Source organism: Plenodomus lingam (genome assembly GCF_022343315.1).
Source record: "Plenodomus lingam strain CAN1 chromosome Unknown contig_9, whole genome shotgun sequence".
In the NCBI taxonomy this organism is placed as follows: domain Eukaryota; kingdom Fungi; phylum Ascomycota; class Dothideomycetes; order Pleosporales; family Leptosphaeriaceae; genus Plenodomus; species Plenodomus lingam.
In genome coordinates, this window is record NW_027093973.1 from 1,098,152 (window position 1) to 1,123,278 (window position 25,127).

The window sequence follows — 25,127 nt, forward strand, 5'->3', positions numbered from 1 at the left end:
ATATTAGCTTTATAAATAAAGATAAAATCTTACATATTATAAAGCGTGAAAAGCTTCTATAGTTCCTATTTAAGAGTAGCCTTAGAGGAGTACACTATAAGTAGAGGATAAAGCATTAGGATCCTAAAACTATACGTGGTGTAAGAGAACAGGTTTAGAACACGTTGCTAACACGTTACTATAGGCGTATATACAGCAAATCTTTATATTAAGCTTAGGTAACTTAATTATTTACCTTTTTAAAGAGTAGGCATTAATTCTATTAGATTAAGATATATTCTAGATAGATATATTATATAAGAGGTTATATAGGGCATAGGTAGAGATTCTAATAGTAATCTTCTACCTATAGGAAAAGAAGCGTACGTATTAAGAATAGGTTTGTAATATGTTTCTAATATATTATAGTTATTATACTTAGCTAAATTATTATAGATAAGGATATAACTAAGATGTATTAAGTTACTATTACTAACTTCTTTTAGAAGTGTAAAGCACTTATAAAAAGATAAGTGTTATAGAGGTATATTTACTTATAGGGATTCTATAGGACTACTATTAATATGTGTAATAAGTAGATAATAGGTAAGTTTTACGGCGTACTATAACATGTTTGTAACGTGTTTCTAACTTGTTTCTAGGACTTAGGCGCTATCTCTAGTTAATTAATCCCTATAAGTGTAACTAGCGCTAGCAACTTTAATCTTGTATAAGATTTTGTTAAGTATATCTATAAAGAAGTATTTACAAAGTATATAAAAGAGAGCTAGATAATACTACCTCTTTATATCTAAGTAAATTACTATAGGTATTAATAGTAAAGGAATACTTTTAGCTTACTAACCTCCTCTTACGTAAGTAAACATATTCTAAACCTATTCTAAATGTATTCCTAACTTGTTCTTATATAATTAGAACACAAACCCTCTAAAGATGCCTAAAACTAGGTAATCTATAAGAAAAACCTAGTAATTGCTACTAGGATTGTGCAATACTGTAGTAAAATATTAAAAGAGGTATAGGAAAAACTAGAATCTTATTTAAATATAGCTAAGCAAGCAGGCTAGAAAGGATATAAAACTAGTAAGCATGTAAGTATTCTTAAGGCTACTTAGAAGTAAGTTTACAACCTATTCTTAACCTATTAGAATTATATAAGTAATATTATATAGTATATACTAGATAGATCTGCAGGATATAAAAGAGTTTAAAGCCTAGAGTAAGTTTAGAATACGCTATAACTATAGAACTCCTAATAGGCTTAAGCAAAGGTACCTTAAAAAGCTTTAGAGGGGAGAAAGTAAGTCTTATACTAGCGTTATATATATTTACTAATTAAAACGTGTTTAGAATGTGTTTAGAACGTGTCCTATAATAATAATAATACTCTAGATAATAATAAAGCAAGTCTTGCTATATCTAACTTAACTAGATATATCTTAGTCCTAATAAGAAATAAAAGAGCACGCTTAAAAGCCTAAAGCTAGAGGGCAAGTAGTAGAGTAGTATTAGAAAGAAGTTTACTAGCCCCTTTTCTATCTTCTCTACTACTAGGCTCTTCTCCTCTACTAATAGTAACCTAAAGGTATGCTTTATAAAATATATTTATAACACATTCCTAACTTATTATTAGTCTATAATTATAAACTTTATAATAAAAGGCTCTTCTTAGTAATTAGGCTCTAAAGGAAAGAAAAGAAAAGCTAGAGGTAGATAAGGAAGAACTTGCATAGAAAAAGGCACTGTTTAAATTATAAAAGGCATAGTTTAAACTTAAGAAAGAGATAGCTACTTTTTATATAAGGTAGGGTTAGTCTATAAATATAGTAACTAGTTTCTAACTAGTTCTTAATATATTCTAGTCTATTATATAAGTATATATAAGTAGATAAATATATATTCTTTCTTCTTCTCTTTCTTCTTCTTTCTTCTTACACTCTATAAGAACTTTTTATATTTAAGAGTTTAATACTATTTTACTATCTATCTTTCCTAATATTATTAGATATAACTAGTTAATATAGTTTATAAAGATCTTTTAAAGTTAGTATATAATAGAATATATTAGGAATATATTATAAACTTGTTCTAACACTAAGTAGGATTTATACTAGCAATATATTAAGCTTAAGTCACTTCTATCTAATACTAGGGTATTCTCTCCTGCAATATCCTACCTAAATAATAGGTGTATAGTATTTCCTAGCAAGCTTTTCTACTAGGCTATTTAGGCTAGATTAGGGGTATAGGAACTTTGTAGAGTATATATACATGCGAGTTAGAATATATTTATAATATATTAATAACTATTTTAGTATTACTTCTCTAATAGAGGCAATCTTATCTACTACCTTAAGAGGTATTATCCTAAGGTTTAAATAGCCCTAGTAAACTATAGCAGAACTACAATATAAGGCATTGCAGAAGCAAGGATCTTTTATAGGAGCTTAATAGTAAATGCTTAAGAACGTGTTCTAAACACGTTAATAATACATTCTCTACTAGTAGAGTAGACTACACTAAGTGCCTCCTCTAAGGTTTAAGAACCCTCTAAGATAGCTAGTCTATAATAAGAAGTAGTAGCTAGAGTAGAGGCTAAAGAGAAAGTAGAGAGTAAAGAAGAGGAGCAAATAGTTACTCCTCTTTACACTATAAATAATATTTAGTAAAAGTAGTAAAAAGGAGATATAAGTCTAGTCTCTTAAAACATGTTTAGAATATATTAATAATATATTATAGCTAGACACCTATAAATACTAGATTCTTCTTTAATCTAAGGGACTACTAGAGCTTTATAATACCTATAAAAGTTAAAAGAAAAAGTTATATACTATTAAAGGACCCTATAAAAGTAAATAGTACTTTACTTTTAGTAGATAGAAAAAAAAAGAGAAGAGTAAAGAGTTTATTTTAGTAATTACTACTACCCCTTTAGGTTATATACTATTATATATTATTTATTAGAACCTATTCTTAATATATTCTTAATATATTCCTACTTATTACTATTATTATCTCCCTCCCCCTCTCTAGTATCTTCTCTATCCTCCCTATCCTCCCTAGGCTCTATAAAAGTATACTGCAAGTAGAACTAGGCAGTATTCTAGCAGGAATTAGCAAGGTCTATACTAGTATTAAAGTAACAGTCTTAAAATATATTAGGAATAGGTTAATAATATATTATAAATAACTTACTATAGCTAGGATAATTATAAGCGTAGATAGTATAAGGAACCTAATAACCTTAAATCCTTAGTAGGGTAGATATAGTAATAAAGTTAAGCTATAACAAGTTAGTAATATGTTTTTAATAGGTTCTTATAGGCTATACCTTATTACTATTATAGCTACTATAAGTCTTCTTCTAAATTATATTTAGGAGGGTATTAGTATTTATAGGGGGGCCTATAGTAGCTACTAGCTAGGCTTAGAGAACTTCTATAAAATATATTAGTAATAAGTTTTAAATATATTCTAAATAACTTATAGTAAGGAGTATTCTAGTAATTATATATAACCTTTATATAGAAGTCTATATATATTAGTATAATAAGTTAAGAATAGGTTAATAATATATTTACTCTTTACCTTATAGACCTCTATTATAGAGGGCTAGCTAGTCTTCTTAACCCTACTAACCTTATAGTAGGCTATATTAAGCCTATAATCTTTTTTAGTATAGGTATATAAAGTGCCCCTAGTACCTAGAATAGCCTAAGAATATTAGAACCTATTTAGAATATATTTAGAACCTATTCTTACTCTATATAAGGTGCCCTTATTATTAATCTTAGTATAGTAGTAGCGCTCTCTACTCTTTATCTTAACTACCCTATTAGGGCTAACTATAGGCTATACCCTAATATTATCTAGGATATAGCTAAGGGCAAGGTACTATTAATAGTGCTTCTATAACCTATTAAGAATATGTTCTAAACACGTTTTAATCTGCTTATATAGGATAAGAGGGATACGTTAATAATAGGTATAGTAGTAGTAGCTTATAGTATTACTAGTATAAAATATATTTAGAATAGGTTTAGAATATGTTGCAAAATCTTATAGTATAATATTTAGTTAACCTTGCTTAGCTAGCTAGTAGAGCTTAGCACGGCCTAACCCTATACTAAATACAAGTTCACGCAGCGCTAATTCCATGGTCATATGAACTGCGCCCTCGAACGCTGTCGGAGTAAAACGAGCATGACAGAGCTAAGCGAGAGGGGGGGGGGCACTTTGAAAGTCATGGGAAATACGGAGTACAACATCATGACATGATCTTGTGCGCGCGCATCGCTATTCTTAGCCAAGAACACGAGGCTCGGAACCTGGCTGGGATCTGGTGCCAGACCTGTACAAGTCAAGCGTCAAGCGCTTGCTAATAGTTTGGCATCAGCAGTTCCTCACGCCGGCTCCTTGGGCCAGCTCGTACACGAAGTGAATATGCTAAGTAAGTAAGCTGTTCACTCTGGGTCGACACCGTATTCCCGAGCTGGAAGGATGCATGCTAATGAAGTACGGGAGAGCCACAGTTCGTTAGTCCCAGGCCCTTTGCAGAACCTGGCCGCCATCAGTTATGGCAAATGAGCCGCGCGCCCAATATAGGCTAGCAGTCCACTTATCTCTTGTCCCGGGTCCAAACCTCTTTCTTCCCAATACAACGTTGCAGGCCTAGGCCAAATTTATAATGGACGGAGCAAGCGTTGTTCGTATTCAGCCCACCTCGGATTCAACTGACCACCCTACCGACGGTTCGGAGGTTTTTAGGCGTACCAGCTGGGAGTGTATAAGTAAACCCACTGCCCCCTTGCACGTCTGGATTCCCTACTTTGGATGTACAGCTGTCTGTCGCATCCAGTCACCCAATCCACTCTACCACCACACTCGCTTGTCCCTTTTCCCTTGTCTGTTTAATTACCTTTAATAATCATGCGAGCCTCAGTTGTGTCGGCCGCATTCGCTGCCATTGGCAGTGTTTCTGCTCTTCCCCAGGAGGTCCCCAACAGCAAGATCGTTCCAGCCCTTCCCCTCGATGTTTTCAACACGCCTCGTGTCGTGTATCCTGTTCCCTTTGTAGCCGCCCACGAAAAGTTCGAGAGTGCCAATGTCACCGGAGCCCAAGGTCCTGATCTGCTTGGTGTCGCAGATGCCATCAACCACGTTGTAGAAGACCTGAACCGGGTCGGAGGAGACATATCGAGACTCATCGGTTCCGACGTCCTCCATCTGCGCTCGGTGCCCGAGGACGGAGAAAATGCGGCTAGAGTGGAGAAGCGCGCAACCTGTAGCAACGTGCGCGTGCGTACTGAATGGGACTCGTACTCCAACGCTCGCCGGCAAGGCTTTGTCAATGCCATCAAGTGCTTGATGAGCAGAAGACCCAACGGCCAGTTCCGCAACTCCAGAAGTCGTTATGAGGATCTCGTTGCGCTTCATCAGCAATTGACACCCAACATTCACGGCAATGCCAAGTTCTTGGTCTGGCACAGGTACTTTGTGTGGACCTTTGAGGACATGCTCCGCACAGAGTGTGGCTTCAACGATGCGATGCCCTGGTTTGATGAGACCAGATATGCCGGCCGCTTCCAACAGTCCTCCATCTTCTCCAACGAATGGTTCGGCAGCGCCAACGTCGGAGGCCGCTGCGTCACCAACGGCGTAAGTACTTGGTCCATTCGTTGCCCAATTGCCAAAACACTGACATGAACTCGCAGCAATTCGCCAATCTCGTCCTCAACATTGGGCCCGGCACCTCCAACCAAGCCCACTGTCTGGCCCGCAACAACGACGACGCCAGAACGGCAAACTGCAACTCGGGCTACGTCAACCAGTGCAACTCGTGGGCAGACTACGACAACATGAGGTCCTGCTCCGAGGGTGGCCCCCACGCCTGGGGACACAACGGCATCGGTGCCGTCATGCAAGACGTCTTTGGCTCACCCTCGGACCCCGTCTTCTGGCTCCACCACGCCTTCCTCGACCGCAACTTCCGCATCTGGACAAACGCCAACTCTGCCCGTCTCAACACCATCAATGGAAACGACGTCTCGGGCCGTCCGATTACCCTCGACACCACCCTCAACGTCTACGATTTCCGCCCCACTGTCCGTGTAAGGGACGTCATGGATACCACGGCCACGACTTTGTGCTATAGGTACAATTACTGAGGTGCTTGCGTTGCTTCTTATTTTATTTTTTTGGGGGGTGGGCGGGCAGTGGTTGTGGATACCCGTTTGCGGAAAGTTACATTGTCAGTAGCGTAGCCCAGAACATCATGGTGGTATCGCAGACGATGCCCAAAGTTCAAATCACCTTTTTCATTCGCCGTGATGGATTGCCTGTGCATGTCGTACTCCACTCTATGACAGTAGTCAAGTTCCTCCGCGATGGGGATGCAATACTCACAGTCGTCTAGTAGACATTCCTCAACTTCTGAACCTCATCACCGAGCTCATCTCTTCAGTCTATCCTGACGACATTCCATACTTCTTCCACGTCAGCACCATGCGACCTTTTCTTTCTTTCCCTGTGATCACGCTCTCTATACTGACTACACATCACACTCATCGTGCTCTAAACAAAGAAATTCCCCTCATCTACCCACCCGCCCAATGCCAACAACACCCCCACAATCCCAAGCGCATTCACAAAAAAAAATAATCACAAACGCTTGCAGTGCAGCAATGACATCACCCGGCCAGCCACCTTTTTCACCAACACAACCCACAAATCCTAATCACGTGACGCGTCCATTCTCACGCTCGTCTGCGCCACTGGTATCCTCCCTCCCGCGTCAAACACCGGAAATCCGACTCTGAATCCGGACCTGAATCTGAACTCCACGAGATAACGGGAAATAAGACCTGGCCGGGTATACAATCAAAGCGACAAAGCGGTGTCGTCTCATGAATACGCGGATGTGAAGCATGCGCATGCAAGGGGTTAGAGGGTGGATCGAGGGCGACTACTCCCGAAAGAGAGTTGCGCTAACCTAATGCGGTAAATTGAGGGCACGTGATGACCGGCTGGGTAGTTTACATGTGCACGTGGTGTTGGACAAGAGAGTATTTGAAACCTCTCGAAACCGCGGGTTTAGCAAAGAAAAAGCCGGGACAGTGTAGGTAAGTGATTTCGACGTCCCGCTATCCCCGTGTACAGAAACCACAAGGGAAGGAAATCCCACTCTAGGGGGAAAAGAAATCCATGACAGTTCATCGCATTGCCCCATGTCCTTCCACCTTGACCCACCCCTTTAATCACCAATACCACTACCAATTCTCATCCCTCAAACACACATCCCCGCCTCACACCACCTCTCACACCTCACCGAAAACTCATACGTCTGCCCACTCTTGCACTCAAACGCAGAGTTCCAAGCGCCCGGCGACGCCGCGCAGTTTGGCAGCGGGACGGGCACTTTTGTGCATGCGTGGCACGACAGCGCGTCGTATGTGAATTGCGTGTCGCAGTATTGGTGTAGGATGTTTTGGGGCTCGACGCCTGGGTTTGTAGGGGTTAGTTGTGGGGGAGGGGGATATAGAAGGGGGGATGCAGTACCGAGGTCTGAAATGATTTGGTTCAAGCAGTATATCAAGCCCGGCTCGCAGTTTTTGGCCGGAGTGTCGGCGGCGAAGTTGATGCTCGTGGCTGATCGGATGGCTTGGACTTGGACTGATGGGATGGCGGAGACGAGAGCGAGGAAGGGGACAAGGCAAAGGGATTGCTTCATCTTGAACATATCAAATCTAATGTATAAAGACACTCCGATATACAATCCCGTCCACAAAAAGCAACAAAGCTCAGAATATCCCGGTTGCAAAAGCTGCACGAAGCGATTATCGATGCAGTATACCCCACGACTGAGGACCGGATGGATGGCTAGATAATCCAACAAGGAAGCGTAGAAGGGAGATTGCGACTTTATACGCAGTAGCGTCGAATGTCGGGGTAGCTATTACCCATACATATCACCGCCTGCAGCATGTCGCCTGGTGTTGCGTCAGGGCCAGAAAAGAAGGCAGGAAGGAATGAAGTCTTGCCAGCGTCCGGCGAACACAATGACTCGATTGTGCCGCTCTTGCAACCTCAACACTCTGCATCTCGTGATACTGGAGGGCACATTGAGGGTGCTGTCATACCGCGTTTGTATCGAGATGTGGGGTGCGAGTAACGCTACACGAACCTGTCGGAGCCTGATGGGGAGTCGAGTGTGTCATTTGGATTGAGAGTGTGGGACGAGGTTGATGGGTGAATGACGAGACTTACAGTCAGAAGTGGATATGCTATGCTGGATCCGTTCAAGGGCTACGAAGAGCAAGGTGGCGACAGCGGCCACGAGTGCGATGTGATCGTGAAAAAAGAGATGTATTTGAGAAACGCAAACACAAGACTACGATTGGGAAATTAGACCATCACAGATCGAATCATGTCTCCGATAGGCAGTCGTGGAAATCACATCACACCCTCAAAGTCTTCCAAGGTCTGCGTAACCCCCTCGCTTACAGCATCGTCGTTGAAGATTCGCCTCTCCGCATTGCCCTTCATGAGTTGACCCAGTGCCTCACCAACCTCCTTCAGTACAAGCTCGGCCTCACCAATCCAAGACTCATACGTCACAATTTCAATACCCAACTTCTTACCACCCTCCTTGACAAACGCCTGACACTTCCATTCGCGCAGCGGCTCGACATGTGGATATAGCGTCTCAAACTTGGCATCAACACCGTTGCCAAACGGCATCTCCTCGACCCACGCGGGAGCCTGGTGAACGACGGTGTCAAACCAGGGCACAGCCTTGCTGTCCCAGTCTGTGCAGTTCTCCACAATCTCAGAGAAGCCCATGCTTTCGTACGCTGCAGACTCCATGTGTTGCTTCTGAACAAAGTTCAAGAGGTCCAGGTGGGTCCAGGTGGTGTTAAAGGGCACGCGGAACGGAATGTACTGCCATGTTGGACCAAAGATGCGGTCGGCAGATTGCGCACCCAGATTGCGGCCGCTGACGACCTCACCAAAGACGACATCACGTACATCGAGGCGCTTGGAGAGGACAAGTGCCCATGCGGCGGTTGGCAAGGAACCGATTGTGATGCTTGATGGGCGAGACGAAATGTCAAACTCGAGGTATCTATCCGCCATTCTGCGTTCTGTGAGCGGAACGTCTGGCTTGAGTACGCTCATTTGCGAGCCTGAGAGGAGTTGTTTCCAGTATGGCATCGCCTTGGGGATGTTGTCAAGCACCACATGGTTGACATGCTTTGTGAATGGCAGTGTCTCGGGGACTTCTGTGCCTGCATAGAGTGCGGAGAGTTGCTGGAAGAGGATCGGCAGACACATCTCGTCGTACTGGGCGTGTGAGATTCGGAAGGCAAGTGTTGATGCACCAGTGGAAGGACTGGTGAATAGTGTGAATGCAACAAATGAAGAACCATGTGGCTTCGGTGCTTCAATGTCTTCCTGTATTCTCGCCTTGGCAAAAGCATCCATATCCTCTCCCTCGGGGACGATGACCTCGCTGTAAGGTACTTCGAGAGACGACAAGACCACACCGAGCAGCTTGCCATCGTCCAGGACGAACACAGTGCGCAACACTTCATTGTGAGCAACGAGCTTCTGACAAGCTCCCCTAAGCTTCTGATGATCAATCGGTGAGGCGAACTTGATCAGTTCGTATCTCAGCGAGTACCTTGGAAGATCAACTGTACCCTCTACTGCGAGCTGTTGCAGCGGTCTAGCAGGGTATATGTCTACGATGTTCCACTCTGGGTTCTCGAGATAGGCGCAAATGCGATCAGCACTATAGAGTGAGGCATCTTTGCCAAGAGCAGCAAAGGGGGCGTCAACATTGGTCTCGGGCTGCGACGATGCTACGTCCTGGGCAGATGAAGCTAGCTCGGACAAGGACTGGCTTTGGAACACCTGCGCAACAGTGATGTTCAGGCCTTGAGCGCGAGCATCGGACACAAGTCGCATAGCGCCGATGGAGTCTCCACCAAGTTCGAAGAAGCTATCGCTACCACTGAGCTCATTCTTTGGCATACCAAGAATGCGACTGAGCAGATCAAGAAGCTTGTCTTCCTTCTCGTTACAGATGCCAGAAGCAAGCTCAGCCAAAGATCGAATTTGGAACACTTGTGCCACCGTCAGGCTCAGACCTTGTGCACGCGCGTCCGCTACAAGTCGCATAGCACCAATTGAATCCCCTCCAAGTTCAAAGAAGCTATCACTGGGGCTGATCTCTGTCTCAGGCATGCCGAGGATACGAGCCAGTAGAACTCGAAGCTTCTCACCGTTGGGCGACAAGGCGTTTGCAGGCGCGTTCTCCTGTGTGGGACTGTCGACAGGCGACAAGCCCAAAGCACTATCCATCATAGCGTCTCTAGGCCTAAACTCTTGCGCATCATGCTCTTCTTCGGGGTCCAGTACTGCTACATCACCCAGCTTACTCTCCGGGTTACCCAAAAACGCCGTAACAATACGGTTGAGCACAACCAGGACTCTTTCCATAGCCGTCTTGCTGATGCAATTTGAGTCGAAACTTGCCATGACCAAGAAGCCGTTCTCATCAAGCGTGCATACAAGCATAAGAGCGTACGTGTTGAACTTGAGTGCCTCACGTGCAGCCTCGGCGTCATCAGCGGGAAGGAAAGTGTTGGATGGGGTATTCTCCATGTCGACTTGGCCCCAATCCTCATCCTCCTTAGGATGAAGGACTAGACCCGTACGCAAATCGCATGCTGCACGTGCGTCTTTACTCAAGCGACGGATATTCTGCAGCCCCAAGTGTTCATGGGGAATTTGCTTTACAGTCTGCCCATGTACAGTGTGTAGGAACTCTGAGATGGGACGGTCGAGGTTGAGACGGACACGGACAGGGATGGTCGTGATCATTGGCCCTTCGATTTGCTCGATGCCGTGAACGGGTGCGGAGCGTCCGGTGAGAGTCTCACCGAATATGATATCGGGATGGCCCATATATAAGGATGAGACAAGAGCCCATGCACCACGGATGATAGTGGCCAATGTCAACTTTGAGTGCGCAGAGGTAGGAACATTGACATAGTGCTCGAGCAATGAATTGGCCTGGGTTACGTAACCCTTGTGAGGCAGTGGAGGGAATTGATGAGGGCTGGCACCGTGAAGTCTTTCTCTCCAATAGTCTTTGGCCTCCGCAGGATCAAGTCGGGTAAGGTACTTGATGAAATGTCTGAACGATGCTGGCCGGTTGGTCTCCAAGCCACTAAAGGCGCGGTTGACGCGGTCAAAGACGAGCGGCATCGACCACCCATCGTACACGGCGTGGTGCATTGTGATGATGAAGTGTGCTTGCTCACTTCTTTTTTCTCTTGCGAGTCCGTATCGGAAGAGAGCGGTGCCAAGATCCATGGGCTCTTCGCGATCAATTCGCAAGAACTCTGCAGCATCGCTCCCATGCTCACGTACAAGCTGTCCATCTTTGAGTACAACTTGAAAGAGACCTCGTCCTGGTACATTGACAATGCGTGTCCGGAGAACGGGTAGTCCTTCGACAGCCGTATCAAAGGCCTTCTTCAGACGCTCTGCTACTTGAACTGGAAGTGTTGCGACACGTTGTGCAACATATGCATCTTGAAACTTCGCAGAGAGAGCCATGAGACCCTCTTGGAGAGGTGTGCATGGGTAGATGTCCTCGACGTTCTCAACCTGGACACCGCAAAGTGCAGCAGTTTCTGTCTTTGCTTTCTCTGCATCCCAGTCCTTGCTAATAAGCGAAAACGCTTCGACCTCATCCGTTTCCTCGTCGGATAGCGGTTTTGCTTTGGCAGCCATGGCCGAGAGTGTGGGGTTGAGCATAATGTCCGGCACAGTCAGTACAACGCCCTCATCTCGCGCAGCAGCGACCAGTCTCATTGCCCTGAGCGAGTCACCTCCCATGCTGAAGAAGTTATCGTTGGCACTGAAGTCGGCGTCGCCACCTAGAAGCTTTGCCCATAATTGACCAAGTTTGATCTCCATCCCCGTAGTGGGTTCCTTCTTCTCTGTTATCGCCGAGTTGAACCTTCTCAGATCCTGACGGGTGACTGAGTTGCCGATTTCACGGAGCCTCTTCCTATCGGTCTTGCACGAGACAAGAAGCGGCATCCTGTAAAGTGGAATATACGCACTTGGTACCATGTATCCTGGTAAGTCGATATGTAGCTGCTTGGTCATCTCTTGCAAAGCAGCTTGAAGCTTGTTGGAGAAGCTGCCAAAGGTTTGACCGTCCAAATGGCGCATACCACTCTTCTTCTGCTCAACTAGGAACGCGACAAGAGTCTGCTCTCCGATACCGCCAGGCTTGATGACTTCGGCAGCGAGCTGAGTATCAGCCGGAAGGTGCTTTTGCATATTGTACTCAATCTCAGCGAGTTCTATACGTTGACCACGAAGCTTGACCTGCTGATCTTGACGTCCGACGAAAATGACTTCACCGTTACCGTCTGGGTCATACCGCACGAGGTCACCACTCTTGTAAATGCGTCCTCGTCGACCGGGGAACTTCTTGCTTCCCTTGAGCAGAAACTCTGGGTCCTCGATGAATACTTCCTTGGTCTTTGCAGGGTTGTTGAGGTATCCATTACCGACAATTGGTCCTTCGATGAGAAGCTCTCCGACAGCTCCAATGGGTACCAATTCATTGTGGTTTTCGGGATTTGTAAGCCAGATGGCACAACCTTTGCCTTTACCCATGGTAATATATGGCTTAGCACCCACATCGGAGTTGATGGTCGCGCCAACAGTCGCTTCAGATGGTCCGTAGGCGTTGACTACCTTGGTTTTCTGACCCCAAGAGGCTGCATCGCTCGCAGAAACACCCTCACCACCTAGAGCGATGGAGTCTAGCTGAGTAAGGATATCGACGTCTAGTGTTCGCGCAACTGATGGTGTCATTCCAGCAAAGGTGACACGCATGTCGCGCATGGCACCACTCATATCGTTCATTCGACGGTCTTCTGATGGAGTGCATAGTGTTCCTCCATGTGCGAGTGTGCAGAGCATGGAATCGATACAAACATCGAACGCGTAACTTGCAAAGTCAAGCACGCGAGAATGAGATCGATAGCCTACAGCATGTGCTCTTGGGATGGCACCAGAGGTATACTGACTGTGGGAGATGAGACATCCTTTGGGCAATCCTGTACTTCCACTTGTGAACTGAATATACATATTTGCTGACGGTGACACAGGCGGAAGAGTGGTCTTGGGCTGTTGTTCTGCAAACGGACTATAGACCTTATCAAACTTCGATTCCGAGATGGGTATGATCGTCGCTGATGGTGCAATACGGGCTGCGAGCGACGATTGAGTCTTAGATGAGATGAACAGTTTTGCGTTAACCTGTTGCACGATGGTCCGAAGTCGACCTTCGGGTTGTGCGGGATCGAGCAACGCGAAACATGCGCCAGCCTTCATGATAGCTAGCACAGCGACCGTAGTCCAGCGTGACTTCTCGAAGAGACAGGGAATGATTTGATCTGGGGAGTCGTCTAGCAAGCGCAGGGTCTGGGCAAGGTTGGTGGAGTAGTCGTCGATTTGGCGGTAGGTCAACTGGCCGTCCCAAGCATCGATCGCAATCTTGTTTGGATTCAGTTCGGCTTGTTTAGACACCATGTCGTGATGGCAAGTCTGGATGTCTGGGTGCATCGGCGTATTCCAGTTCCAGATTTCGTCAAGCTCCTGTTCGGAGATGGATGTGAGGCTGGAGATGGAAGTTTCGGGGTCGTTGAACAGGGTATCAAAAGTTGAAGCAAAGAAATGAAGTTGCGACACAGCTTGGTGTCGGGACATGGTGGGAGGCTGCCATTGCGAGGTAGCATGGAGAGAGCCTTTGCGAACCTCGAGCGAAACTTGGAATGTCCACTGCTTTCATGTCAGGCATGGCCCCCGTATTCCACGAGAAAAGCTCACCTCTTCTTTGCTTCCGTCATTCAAGAAAATAGACTTCTCAACGGAGATGTCTTTCGATCTCACGTCCCTGATTTTCGACTCGAGTTGCCCAACAGCCCGCTGATTTTGCAAGTCGAGGTCGGGTGTGGGTATGCATTGTATTTGATTTGCTCCACCATTTTCGACACCCCAAGTAAATTGGTGGAAGACATCTCTTTGATACCTCTGCACGAGTATAACCCAGGCTGTTAGAATTGTGTCAAGTACAGCATTCGCGTCCAGGCCCTCTGGAATCGGTATTTCTACCTCATTCAAAGTGGCCGCTGTACTTTTCTGTATGGCTTCGTTGTCGTTGGTGGCTTTAGTGCCATTTCCGGGCACTATCACAACACCATTGCTCTGGACCTTTGCTTCAGTGTGCTCTTCAGGCACACCAGCGAAACGTACGATGGAGTCACCATTTTGTAAATGCATTGTGATGTTTGAGCTTTGGCGCTTCTGTCTCTTCTCGTACTTGACGGGCTCTTCTTTGTAGGTGGGGTTGGGGAAGAAACGATACTGCTGTTGAGCTTGTCGAGTCAAGTCCCAGGCTTTCTCATGGAATGGGCCGAGCATCGCAAGTAAGTAGTTCTCATCGATCGCTCCACCTGTGCCTCGGACTCATCATCCTCAAGAGCTAGCATCCCAAACAGCAGCCAGGATGAGGGTCCCAGAGGGAAAAACACCAGTCTACCTCGGCCAAGCCAATGCATATCGACGGACAATCCGCCCTCGTCATTTCCATGATCATGGCGCGTATACAGGGTCCATCTCGATGGCATCCCACCTTCCCACGTCGGATGGCTTCATAATCTCACGTAAAAAACCGCGGCAAGCCCATGCATCTCCAGCCGGTATGGAGCTTTAGCAGTATGGGACGTTGCTCCACCCCGCGCGTCCAAACCCCCCACAGAGAGCGGATCAGATAAAATTTCTTCCTTCTGCCTGAATAATGGCGTCGACTAACTGCATCTGATAAGTCGCAGTATGCAGCAGTGTGGTAGGTAGTAGGAGTAGGAGTCATGCGGGCTGCAAAGGCGGACTTGCCTCTTGTGGCTGGGCCAAGGTGCACGTCATTCTCTGCAGGGTGACATAGTAGAGTAGTAGAGTAGGTACAGTGCAAGGTGAGGTGCTAAGAGTATGTGAAGGGTGGATGACAAGGTGACAAGGTGACAAGGTGACAAGGTGTGGTGGGTGGCTGCTGGCTGCTGGCTGCTCACCTTAGCCGATCACCTGCCTGCAGATCGCTTCCATCTGATAACGGCCGATGCTCGGAGAACGCTAGCAAGCGAAGTCGTCAAGCGTTCCGTCCTCTCTTCTCGGAACACCAACTTAGATCGACACAGACCAGCCGCAGCCGCCATGGCTTGGGAACCACCACAGTATCATGTACATCTTTTGTCCATGCCAGCCAGCGCCATTATCAGATGGTCGAGACGGGCCGATTGTACCTTGCACGCTGCATGTCATCTTATTCGCGCACCCAGGCCTGCACAAGTGAAGCCAGCGACATGAGGAACCGGTACGACCCACCATGTTGGGGAAATTTCTTCTCCAACATACGGGATGAGCAAAATTTTCTCGTCCAAGCACCTTTAATCGCCCCCCCCCCCCCCCCCATTTTGTCCCGCAATGTCAATGTTGCGCCCCCCAGGAAAGGGCCTTCGCTTGGAGCGGATCTGATAACTTTAATGGAGACGTGCTGCGAGGGGGACGCACAGTCTGCGGATAGGACGTTGTCGTGGAGTGCGAGTCCCCCACGCGCTTGGTCGTCGGTGGCGTGTTGCTGTTCTCTGAATCGCAGCATTGGCGTCATGATTCAGCGTCATGGAACTTGAAGGTTGCCCGCGCGTACCTACCTCAGAGAACACAGACTGACGCGTTGCGTGGCCGAGATCGATGTATGCCAACAGCATGAAACTTTGCACCCTTGGGAGACCCACGATACCTAGATCGAACTGTGGAACCAGACACTTTGAGCAATTGCAGCATGGCACAAGACGGGGTTTTTTTTGTCCGATTGCATCACTGACTGTTTCCGTATACATCCGTCAGAGTATGAAATATTATTTCATTTTTGCTTGACTATTTCACGCCACATATCCCTCTGCCGTTGTGCTGGCCAGGCGATCAAGGCGTCCACGACTCAAAAGTCCCAGGCCACAAATCATATCGTCAGAACTTTCCCTTCACGTCGCGTGGGGCCGAAATAACAAAATAAGAGCAGAGTGAATCTTCGTCAGCAGCTGTCGCATAGTGCCGAAATACCAACTGTCACTGCGGAGACCTCTCCGGTATGTTTTGTGAAGAGGAATGCATAACGGACCGAAGAGGTAGCTGGTAATTGACTCGATCATCTCAGACCTCTCTTCCGCTTGGCCATGGGTTTCGTAGTGTTGCCTGCATTGGCTGCAGACATCGGTCCTGTATACGATGCATACTTTGCTGCGTTCAAGAATAATGCGGTCACGCGGGCATTTTTTCCTTCAGCCACCGAGGATGACTTGACCAAATCCGATTCTGAATTCAGGTGTGTGCTTTTAGTGATGAAAATATCATTCTTATACACGTGATTGTATTGCACATGGGCCGTTGTGCTGCAGGCCATGGTCGGCTAACAAATTGCAGAAAAGTACATACACAAAACACATTGCAATACTGGCAGACCACTCCCACGCAATACACTGTGAAATGTGTTGATACCGAGACGGACAAAGTCGTCGGTATGGCGCTCTGGGACATATACCTTACTCCTAGCGATTGGAAAAAGGGCGAGATTTCCTGGTTGCATGGAAAAGAAAAAGACCGTGCCGATGCGCTGATAAGCCCGCTTTGGGATGTACGAGAAAGACTGTGGGGAAACAAGCGATATTTATACTGCCATGTCATAGCTGTACATCCAGATCACTGCCGGCGTGGTGTTGGCGAGCTGTTGTTTAGGTTTGGGATGAGTATAGCAGAACAGACAAACCTGCCCATCTATATAGAAAGTTCGAAAGAGGCCCGCAGGCTATATGAGAAGATGGGCTGCAAGCTGCTGAAAGAAAGACCAATCCATAAGTCGGAAGACATGTGGCCAGAGAAGACGAATGGCGCCAAGGAGGATCAGGATGTTGCGCTGTATGTCTGGGTCCCATCGAACAAAGTAGATCTACTGCCGCAAGAGGTAGAGCTTGCGCCATGAGACAATACTGGTATTTTCTAAAAGTACATATTCTATAAACATTGAAAAAAGGTCAATCCAGCATCTGATGCAAAGCATTGATACGGTAGCTTTCGCTCCGTTGTACAAGTTCCTCGTGGCGCCCTTGGTCAACGACCTTGCCGCCTTCTACAAGGAAAATGACATCTGCTCTCGCAATGGTCCTGAGCCTATGGGCAATGGCGATGACTGTCACACCGTGCCCCTTGACGGCACGTTCAAGTCCAGACTCCAGAGCTCTTTCACTCTCTGCATCGAGAGCGCTTGTACTCTCGTCTAAGAGGAGAAGTTTCGGTTTTCGAACGAGAGCTCGCGCAATGGAGAGGCGCTGTCTTTGTCCACCAGAAAGCTGGTTTCCATTCGAGCCACATTCAGTGTCATAACCTTGGGGTAGCTCAACGATTGTATCATGGATATTCGCGAGCTTGCATGCCTCTTGAATTTCCTCATCTGAAGGCTCGTGACCGGGTCGTGCCCCAAGCGAGATGTTGAATTTGATACTTCCTTGAAACAACACATTCTCCTGCGGAACGTATGCAATATCGTCTCGAAAGGAAACACCGTGGTGGCGTGAAATGTCCATACCATTGATCGCAATGCTTCCTGAAGAAGGCGTATAGAAACGTTCTAGCAGAGCTAGGACGGTACTTTTACCAGCACCCGAAGGACCGACAAGGGCACAAAACTGTCCGGGCTGGATGGAAAGAGATAATGATGTCAACACGGGAACTCCAGGGCGCGCAGGATATGCAAAGTGTACATCGCGAAATACGACTCGAGCTCCACCTGTTGCAGATGATGGGGGGGTTGAGTCGGCCATGGCCTCAATATCTTTTTCCTTCTCACTATACTCGAGCTCTGTAGTCAAACGTCGAGACGTCGAATCTGGGGTATCCTTGCCAAGCTCGATTAGCCCGCAGATCCGGGAGATGGCAGACTTGGCTTTGGAGATTTCCGGGGCAAGGGTGAAGAGCTGTCCCCACAGTTGGGCGGAAACAAGCATGGAGATCAGGATGATGAAGAATTCCGTTTGAGAATACCGTCCCTCGATAATGTTCTTGGAGCCCCACCAATAGGCGAAAGCGTAAATGAAGCCTCCAAAGGAATTTGCAACCGCCAACCATACATTGGTTTTGAAACTCTGCTGTACCATTTCTTTCCGTGGGGCCTGCAACGACCGCCTATAAGTCTGCAGGATCTCGTCCTCGATAGACAGAGCATGTACTGTCTTGATGTTTGAGACCGCTTCAATGGTTACGCCGATTGACGAGGAAAAGGCGCCAGCGTGCTTGACTGCAAATTGTGAGATGGCTCGGAGTTGCATGTACCCAGCTCCAAGCAGAAGCGGAACCATAACAAGACAGACTATAGCGATTCTCCAAGCAACGATATGCGACAGTACGATGGCAGCTACGAAGTTGACCAAGACAGAGAATAGTGTTCCTATGAGCAGGGTCAGCCTTTGTCTCGGTCCGATACAAGGTTATATGTAAGTCAAGCTTCCTACGTACCGATAATAGAGCCGCTAAACCCAGCAAGCGAATTGCCATCCTTGGTGATATACTCTAAAAGCTGGGAAGGACTCCGGGCGTCAGATTCGTGCCATTGTAATGGCTGCCGCAAGAGCGTCTGCAACGACATATTGCGAACTTTGTAGATCAGTCGCTCAGATATTAAGCCAAAGACTGCCCAGCTAGCGAAATTTGCAAGGAACTCTATGCAAGCGAGCATGAACCACATCCCAGAAAGGAATGCACCTTGCGAACGGATGTAGTCCGGCCGATTGCAAGGTGACATCACACCCATGATGTTACCGAAGAGAAGCCCAGAGCCAGAGTATTGACCACCAACGATTAGAGCAGCGAAAAAGGCTACGAACACAAGCAGAGTATATGGTCGCACCAGTGGCCCCATGGTCTTGCGAATGGAGCCAGCAATTACTGATCCTTTGATCGGCTCCGCGAGTGAACTCTTTTCGTGATCTGAGGCAGGAGTTATGTCAACCTCGGGCAAAATCAATGGATCCTTCTCATTCGATATCCTATCGACGTGATGAGAATCAAGACTTGTTCTTGAGCTTGATGCTCCATTTTCATTCGATTTGACCGTCTGCAGACGTATCATATCTGCATACGATCCGTCCAGGCTCATTAGTTGATCATGTGTACCCTGTTCAATGATGTTGCCCTTCTTCATGACCACAATTTTGGAAGCATTTCGAATCGTGGAGAGGCGATGAGCAATAGAGATGACTGTTCGGCCTTGCGATGCTCGTTCAATTGCAGCTTGAATACGTTGTTCACTTGCCGAGTCGAGTGCAGCAGTAGCTTCATCCAGAATGAGGATCTTGGGATCCCGCACAAGGGCACGCGCAAGCGCAATTCTTTGTTTCTGGCCACCACTGACCTGTGATATTTTGGTTAGCGTTGCAGTCACTGAGGCAATATGGCGGGATGGAGAGACACCTGCAGCTATCAATCTTGATCAAGACCTCTGTGATGGGTTACTCTCGAGAGAATACCGAATTCCAAAAAGAAATAAACAGGACTTTACTCACCAGACTTCCGCTTGAACCAACTAAAGTCGCGAACCCAAATTCTAAGCGGCCTATGAAGATAGCAACATCTGCGAGGTCTGCCGCATGCTGAACCAATCGAACAATCTCAACAACCTCTGGGGTTGTTTTCTCTGCTGCTTTGAGGAGGTCTTCTCCTCCCCGCACGTCTTCAGCCACTTGGGAAAGAACCCCACTCAGTAAAACTTTCTCTAGATGTGCATGCGGTGGGGAATTTACTAGACCTAGAGCAATGTTTTCCAAAATAGATCGATCAAGGAGGGAAGGCTCTTGCTGAACAAGACTGATGAATCCTCGTAGATTCCTGATATTTATATCTTTTAGGTTTTTGCCGTCCAGGAAGACAGCTCCACTTTGCGGATCGTAGAATCTGGTGATCAAGCTTGCGATAGTTGACTTGCCACTGCCAGAAAGACCAACGATGGCAGTAAGCTCACCTGCATCGCACTTCAAAGACATGCCATTCAGAACAGGATGGTCCGGTCTGGAGGAGTACGTGAATTCGACGTCACGTAGTTCGATTTCTCCTTTAACAGATGGCGGTTTCTCAGCACTTGTCTCAGTGTTGTCGATGGTTGGCTTTGTTTCAATGTCTTTGCGTACACGGGCGAAAGCAGCCAGAGCACCACCAAACAGAGGCATCATTGGAGCAATCTGACTAAGAACGATAGCACCTGTGGGAATGGTGTCAGCAAAGAGTCGAGTTGTGATGTATATAACTCACCGTCAAGAAGGATGAAGGTGACTGTATAGATCTCTCCGATTGTGGCATTGCCTTTGCCCTCGATAGCGTCGGCGACCTTACGGCTACCTTGCCAATAACCTAAGGCACTGGCTGAGAAGGCAATGAAGTACAGCAAACCTGCCTGCACGGCAGCAACAGTCGCTTTCTTGATACCCTGTGTTCGTGCAACTCCCAAGTGACCTCGAAACTTCTCTTCCAGTCTTACATCAGCACCAAGAGCATGTACCAGACCAACGTGAGTCAATGCCTCAGAAGCAATCGCACTTGCTGATCCGAAACTCTGGCCAAGCTTCGTGCTGTATTTGCCCACGAAGTGACCGCCAATCGTTGCCGATAGAAGAAATGCGGGGATTAGTGCGACTAGCATGCCAGCAAGCTGTGCGTTCTTGATGAAACCGACAATGTATGCGGTCACGCAGAAGGATACGCACGTGAGCGCAACACCAACCTTCTCGTTGGTACCGCTCTCGATTGCCTGGACATCACCATTGAGCCGAGATGACACTTCTCCAGATTGGATGTTGTCGAAGAAGGCCATGTCTTGTCGTAAGAGGTTCCTGAGGTAGCGATCGCGAACTCGTTGGGCTAGCCGCTGGGATGCCAAGTTCCAACACACGAGGTGGGTGTAGATGCAGAAGAAGCTAGCGATAGCAATGTACACCAGCAACAGAATTTTGGGCGTAATGGAGGACATGTCCCCCGTGCCAGCACCAGCTTCGTTGCTACATGTTGCGTCGTTGATTTCGTCGACCAATTGCCCAAAGACAATACCGATGAGGGGAAAAGGAACGCCTGCAGCGATTGCAGCTATGAAGCCAACGAAAACGAGCAGCTTGTCTAGCCATGTTGGATCTGCATAAAAGAGGAGTTGGATGAAACTGAAGAAGGACTTGATGGACGCTGAAGGGCTCTTCTTGACAGCCATCTTGTCCACAAGCTGTATTTCAGGAATAGCTGCTCTGCGTTCAAAAAGATCATGAGATTTGGCAAAGACAATGACAGGCTCAGCAAAAGAGTCACCAGGATGGATTGGGCCCTCCAAGTCACGACTGCCTTCTTCGACATAGTGGATGTGGGTGCAGCAGGGGAGTTTAGTGGCACAGCATCGACCAGCATAGCGTCACGTGAAATGGAATAGCCTATAGCGTCGGTATGCATGGTGGTATTGAAGGTGGAGCTTGGGAAAAGTATCGAGTGATGGTGGAGTCGCGTCATTAGTCGTGTGTCTGCATTCACCCACTGAGCAACTTGATCAGATTAGATTAGATGGTGGATAGAAGAAATTTTGCTAGTGGACTAGTGTCAACGCTATTCCTCATTAAGCAAAGGGCTTGAGACCCATCCGCCCTACATCCGAGCTTGCACTTGAACCACCCCGGCCTGTGACGCCTGAGCCACTGACGACACCTTGCGCACGACTTCACCCGCAGCAAGGGCTACGTCTTTTGCCAGCGTACGTCCTCCTTCCGATTTTGATGAGACTAGCCAGAGTCTGCAGCCATCGGCAACGGCGCCTCGCTTGAACTGCACCTCCTCCAGGCTCTCGCTCCTTTGGTGACAGCCAAGAATCAGGCCATCCAAGCTCTCCAGGAGGCTCCCGGTGGACATGGAGCTGACAGCAGTATCTCGGATGATGACATCGGACTTGGAGCAAGTAGCGCGAGCGTCTCTGCCGATGAGGACGCGAAGCCTGTATTCACCCTTGGTTCGGACGTGTTTTTCGTATCCGCGCATGTAAATCTCCTGGACCAGCCCGGAAGCTCCGGCCACTGACAATTTCTTGTCTGCAGTGGGTTTCGCCCATATGGAGCACAACTGTGGTTGTGCTGGCTCTTGGTCGTTGAGCACTGTCAGTGGAGCCAAGGATTCATCCTCGGTCACCACTGTAATGTTTCCCAGACGAGGGCATGAAAGAATGTCATTGAGTACTTCCGCCATCTGTGGCCCAGAGCCAATAACAGAGATGTTGAGACGTGGCTCGTTTGCACCTCGCAGCTCTTCTCTTCGCGCAGGGTATTCATTCATGGGAATGATCCTTTGTCCGGAAAGGAAGTCGATTGTCGTCAGGGGAGGTGATGCTACAGGCTTCTGCTGTGATGGCGAAGGTGCTACAATATTCCTTGCGCGTACCGCATATGTTTTACCCTGACTATCTCGAACGGCAACTCTCCACCCTTTGGCGACACCGTTGTCCATCTCAGGAGTTACACCTACGACTTCGCTGCCATAGCGAACCTGGTCTTTGAATTTTTCGGCGCACCATCTCATGTAGTCGTCAAATTCCTCGCGGAGAGGATTCAGTCGATCAGAGTTGGCAAACTCGACCAACCGTTTCTTCTCCAGCAGATAGTTGACATAGCTGAAGGACGTCCTCGGGTTGCGGAGAGTGGCGAGATCATAAACAAAGGGAATTTCCATGCGGGTTCTGGCTGTATGCGATCCCGTATGCCATGAGAATGACGGTTTGCGCTCGAGGTAGAGTGTGCTAAGCGGTTTTCGAGTTTCCTGGTTCGCGATCGCTGTGGCTAACTGAGCAGCTCCGAAGCCGATGCTTACCAGATCGTAGCTTGGTGTCGCATCCGGAGACGCTGAAATGGCTGTGGTGTCCAGATGACTGCTAGATCGTTCGGTTGAGGCCATGATAAAGATGGGTCGTCCTATTCAAGGAAGCTATCAAGGTTACTGATTTAGATGTTGATATAAAGAGAAGGCTTCAAAGGAACACTGTCTACCGCCACGAAGATATGCTCTGATCAACGATTTACGGACCTCAGTAAGTTACAGGGCTATACAACATTGACCCATGCTTTTCCGACAAAAATAATAGCACAATGTCATCGATGTCTAGCGTAATCCATACGCGAGAAGTGCTAAAACATGCAGCATGATTGATACGCTGGCGTGCATAGCAATGTGGCTGCCAGACCAAGACCCACTTAGTGTGGTGTGACCAACTACCCACTCGGAAATTCCTTGCGAATGCGCCTAACCAGGCCCCCTGCTCTTCAGAAACTGTACCGATCGAAGAGTATCTTGTCCATCTAAGCCTGCATAATGCTGTGGGCTAAAATCTCCTAGGACCATGAACTTGACCTCGGCTTGGGCTTGAACGATGCCATCTTGAACGATTTGAATACCCTCACGTTCATGCAGCCGCGGCAATTGATTTGAGATCCTAGGACTTCTACATTTTGGTCCCTTCGACAAACTCAGACGACATACATCATGGCACAACAAGCGAGGTCAATTGCAGCAGCAGAGCCGTTTGTACTCAAACTGCCACACCCATATCTTACTGCGTTCGCGATCAACAACGTTGCTACTAAGGGCCAGCCCATATGCAACAAGATATCCCTTTCCTCAGCGAACACGACTGGGAAAGAGACCGCTCCACCTATGCCCCTGCACAACGATACAGTATCCTTTACCGATTTTGGAGTCTTGAGTAAGGAAGAAGCACCCCCAACTGGCGACAACAGTTCGTGGGCGCGCACGCGACGATCACCTTATTTGACTATTACCTGGACTGGAGACCGACCATCAGTCCCGCAGCTGTGGCTCATTGCCTATGCATTGGTTTCCCTGCATCCTCTGGTTGAAAATTTCCGGGTACTCTTCTCTGGTCGAGATTCTGAAGCCTTGGCTGAGGAACTGTTTGCAACCGGCTTATTCCATCCCCACCCCCGGGCCTCGAGTACATTAGCACCACACGATGGATACTTGCTGCTAAGGGGTACCTTCTGGCAAGGGGCCGGCTCACCCTTTGGAGCTCGCCCAGTTTGGGCACCGCACCTTGATGCTACTGGCAAGCCGATTACCAGACAATACCCTCCATTTCCTTACCAGAACGCACCTTGTACTCAATTTCCAGCTGTACCACGGCATACTATGCACCCCGTCCGCGAACCAAAACCTGAGCCTGGATCAATCATCTACAGCCGATGGATACCCCATTTGAAGGAGCACTTCACCATGGTTGCTCTCGATTACACCAACAGCGAGCATCTTAGTCTGTTCCACAATTGGCAAAACGACCCGCGTGTGGCTGCAGGATGGAACGAGACTGGAACACTGGATCAGCACCGCGAGTATCTCCGAAAGCTGCATGAGGACCCCCACGTGTTGACCATGTTTGCTGCTTTTGACGACATTTTCTTTGCCTACTTCGAGGTCTATTGGGCCATGGTGAGTGTCACTTGACTTGAAGTAGCCTTAGGCACAGTATGTTGACACCTGGCACAGGAAGATCATATGGGGGCGCATTACCAGTCATCACCATATGACCGCGGTAGACATTCTCTCGTGGGGGATATCAGGTTTAGAGGTCCTTATAGGGTCTCCGCCTGGTGGTCTGGTCTGATGCACTACATGTTTCTTGACGAGCCACGCACCTGGAACTTGGTAGGCGAGCCATCGGCTACAAGCAGCACCGTACTGGCGTACGACTTTGCCCATGGCTTTCATGTTGAGAAACTCATGGATCTGCCTCATAAACGAAGCGCACTCATGATGGTCAACAGAGAAAAGTTCTTCATGTTGAGTCCATTTGTATGGGACGGGGAAAGGAAAGTTCGACCCAGCCTGGATGCACTGGCAAAGCTCTAACTGGAACCATTTATTTGATGTTAATTTTTTTTTTTTTTGGAATTACAGCCTTACCTGTA

The 25,127-nt window shown here is 47.5% G+C and overlaps 8 protein-coding genes across 8 annotated transcripts; 4 read left to right on the top strand and 4 right to left on the bottom strand.

Moving 5' to 3' along the window:
* Positions 1-4,929: 4,929 nt before the first annotated feature.
* Positions 4,930-6,167, top strand: IAQ61_010886 (uncharacterized protein; the record flags this gene model as incomplete). The annotated part of the gene is made up of 2 exons (XM_003834874.2): positions 4,930-5,658; positions 5,715-6,167. 2 exons carry the CDS (start codon positions 4,930-4,932, stop codon positions 6,165-6,167), a joined length of 1,182 nt encoding a protein of 393 aa, XP_003834922.2.
* A 1,118-nt stretch (positions 6,168-7,285) lies between these two features.
* IAQ61_010887 (uncharacterized protein) lies at positions 7,286-7,729 on the bottom strand (the record flags this gene model as incomplete). The annotated part of the gene is made up of 2 exons (XM_066098966.1): positions 7,286-7,500; positions 7,558-7,729. The coding sequence occupies 2 exons, from the start codon at positions 7,727-7,729 to the stop codon at positions 7,286-7,288; spliced, it is 387 nt and encodes a 128-aa protein (XP_065951124.1).
* A 252-nt stretch (positions 7,730-7,981) lies between these two features.
* IAQ61_010888 (uncharacterized protein) lies at positions 7,982-8,170 on the top strand (the record flags this gene model as incomplete). Its single annotated transcript, XM_066098967.1, has 1 exon — positions 7,982-8,170. One exon carries the CDS (start codon positions 7,982-7,984, stop codon positions 8,168-8,170), a length of 189 nt encoding a protein of 62 aa, XP_065951125.1.
* A 281-nt stretch (positions 8,171-8,451) lies between these two features.
* On the bottom strand, positions 8,452-14,517 carry NPS6 (Non-ribosomal peptide synthetase; the record flags this gene model as incomplete). Its single annotated transcript, XM_003834877.2, has 2 exons — positions 8,452-13,875; positions 13,924-14,517. 2 exons carry the CDS (start codon positions 14,515-14,517, stop codon positions 8,452-8,454), a joined length of 6,018 nt encoding a protein of 2,005 aa, XP_003834925.2.
* A 1,805-nt stretch (positions 14,518-16,322) lies between these two features.
* On the top strand, positions 16,323-17,125 carry IAQ61_010890 (uncharacterized protein; the record flags this gene model as incomplete). The annotated part of the gene is made up of 2 exons (XM_066098968.1): positions 16,323-16,471; positions 16,570-17,125. The coding sequence occupies 2 exons, from the start codon at positions 16,323-16,325 to the stop codon at positions 17,123-17,125; spliced, it is 705 nt and encodes a 234-aa protein (XP_065951126.1).
* A 52-nt stretch (positions 17,126-17,177) lies between these two features.
* IAQ61_010891 (uncharacterized protein) lies at positions 17,178-21,388 on the bottom strand (the record flags this gene model as incomplete). The annotated part of the gene is made up of 4 exons (XM_066098969.1): positions 17,178-18,586; positions 18,655-19,549; positions 19,701-20,392; positions 20,443-21,388. 4 exons carry the CDS (start codon positions 21,386-21,388, stop codon positions 17,178-17,180), a joined length of 3,942 nt encoding a protein of 1,313 aa, XP_065951127.1.
* A 422-nt stretch (positions 21,389-21,810) lies between these two features.
* IAQ61_010892 (uncharacterized protein) lies at positions 21,811-23,103 on the bottom strand (the record flags this gene model as incomplete). Its single annotated transcript, XM_003834883.1, has 1 exon — positions 21,811-23,103. One exon carries the CDS (start codon positions 23,101-23,103, stop codon positions 21,811-21,813), a length of 1,293 nt encoding a protein of 430 aa, XP_003834931.1.
* A 585-nt stretch (positions 23,104-23,688) lies between these two features.
* On the top strand, positions 23,689-25,068 carry IAQ61_010893 (uncharacterized protein; the record flags this gene model as incomplete). The annotated part of the gene is made up of 2 exons (XM_003834884.2): positions 23,689-24,648; positions 24,706-25,068. The coding sequence occupies 2 exons, from the start codon at positions 23,689-23,691 to the stop codon at positions 25,066-25,068; spliced, it is 1,323 nt and encodes a 440-aa protein (XP_003834932.2).
* Between the last annotated feature and the right edge of the window lie 59 nt (positions 25,069-25,127).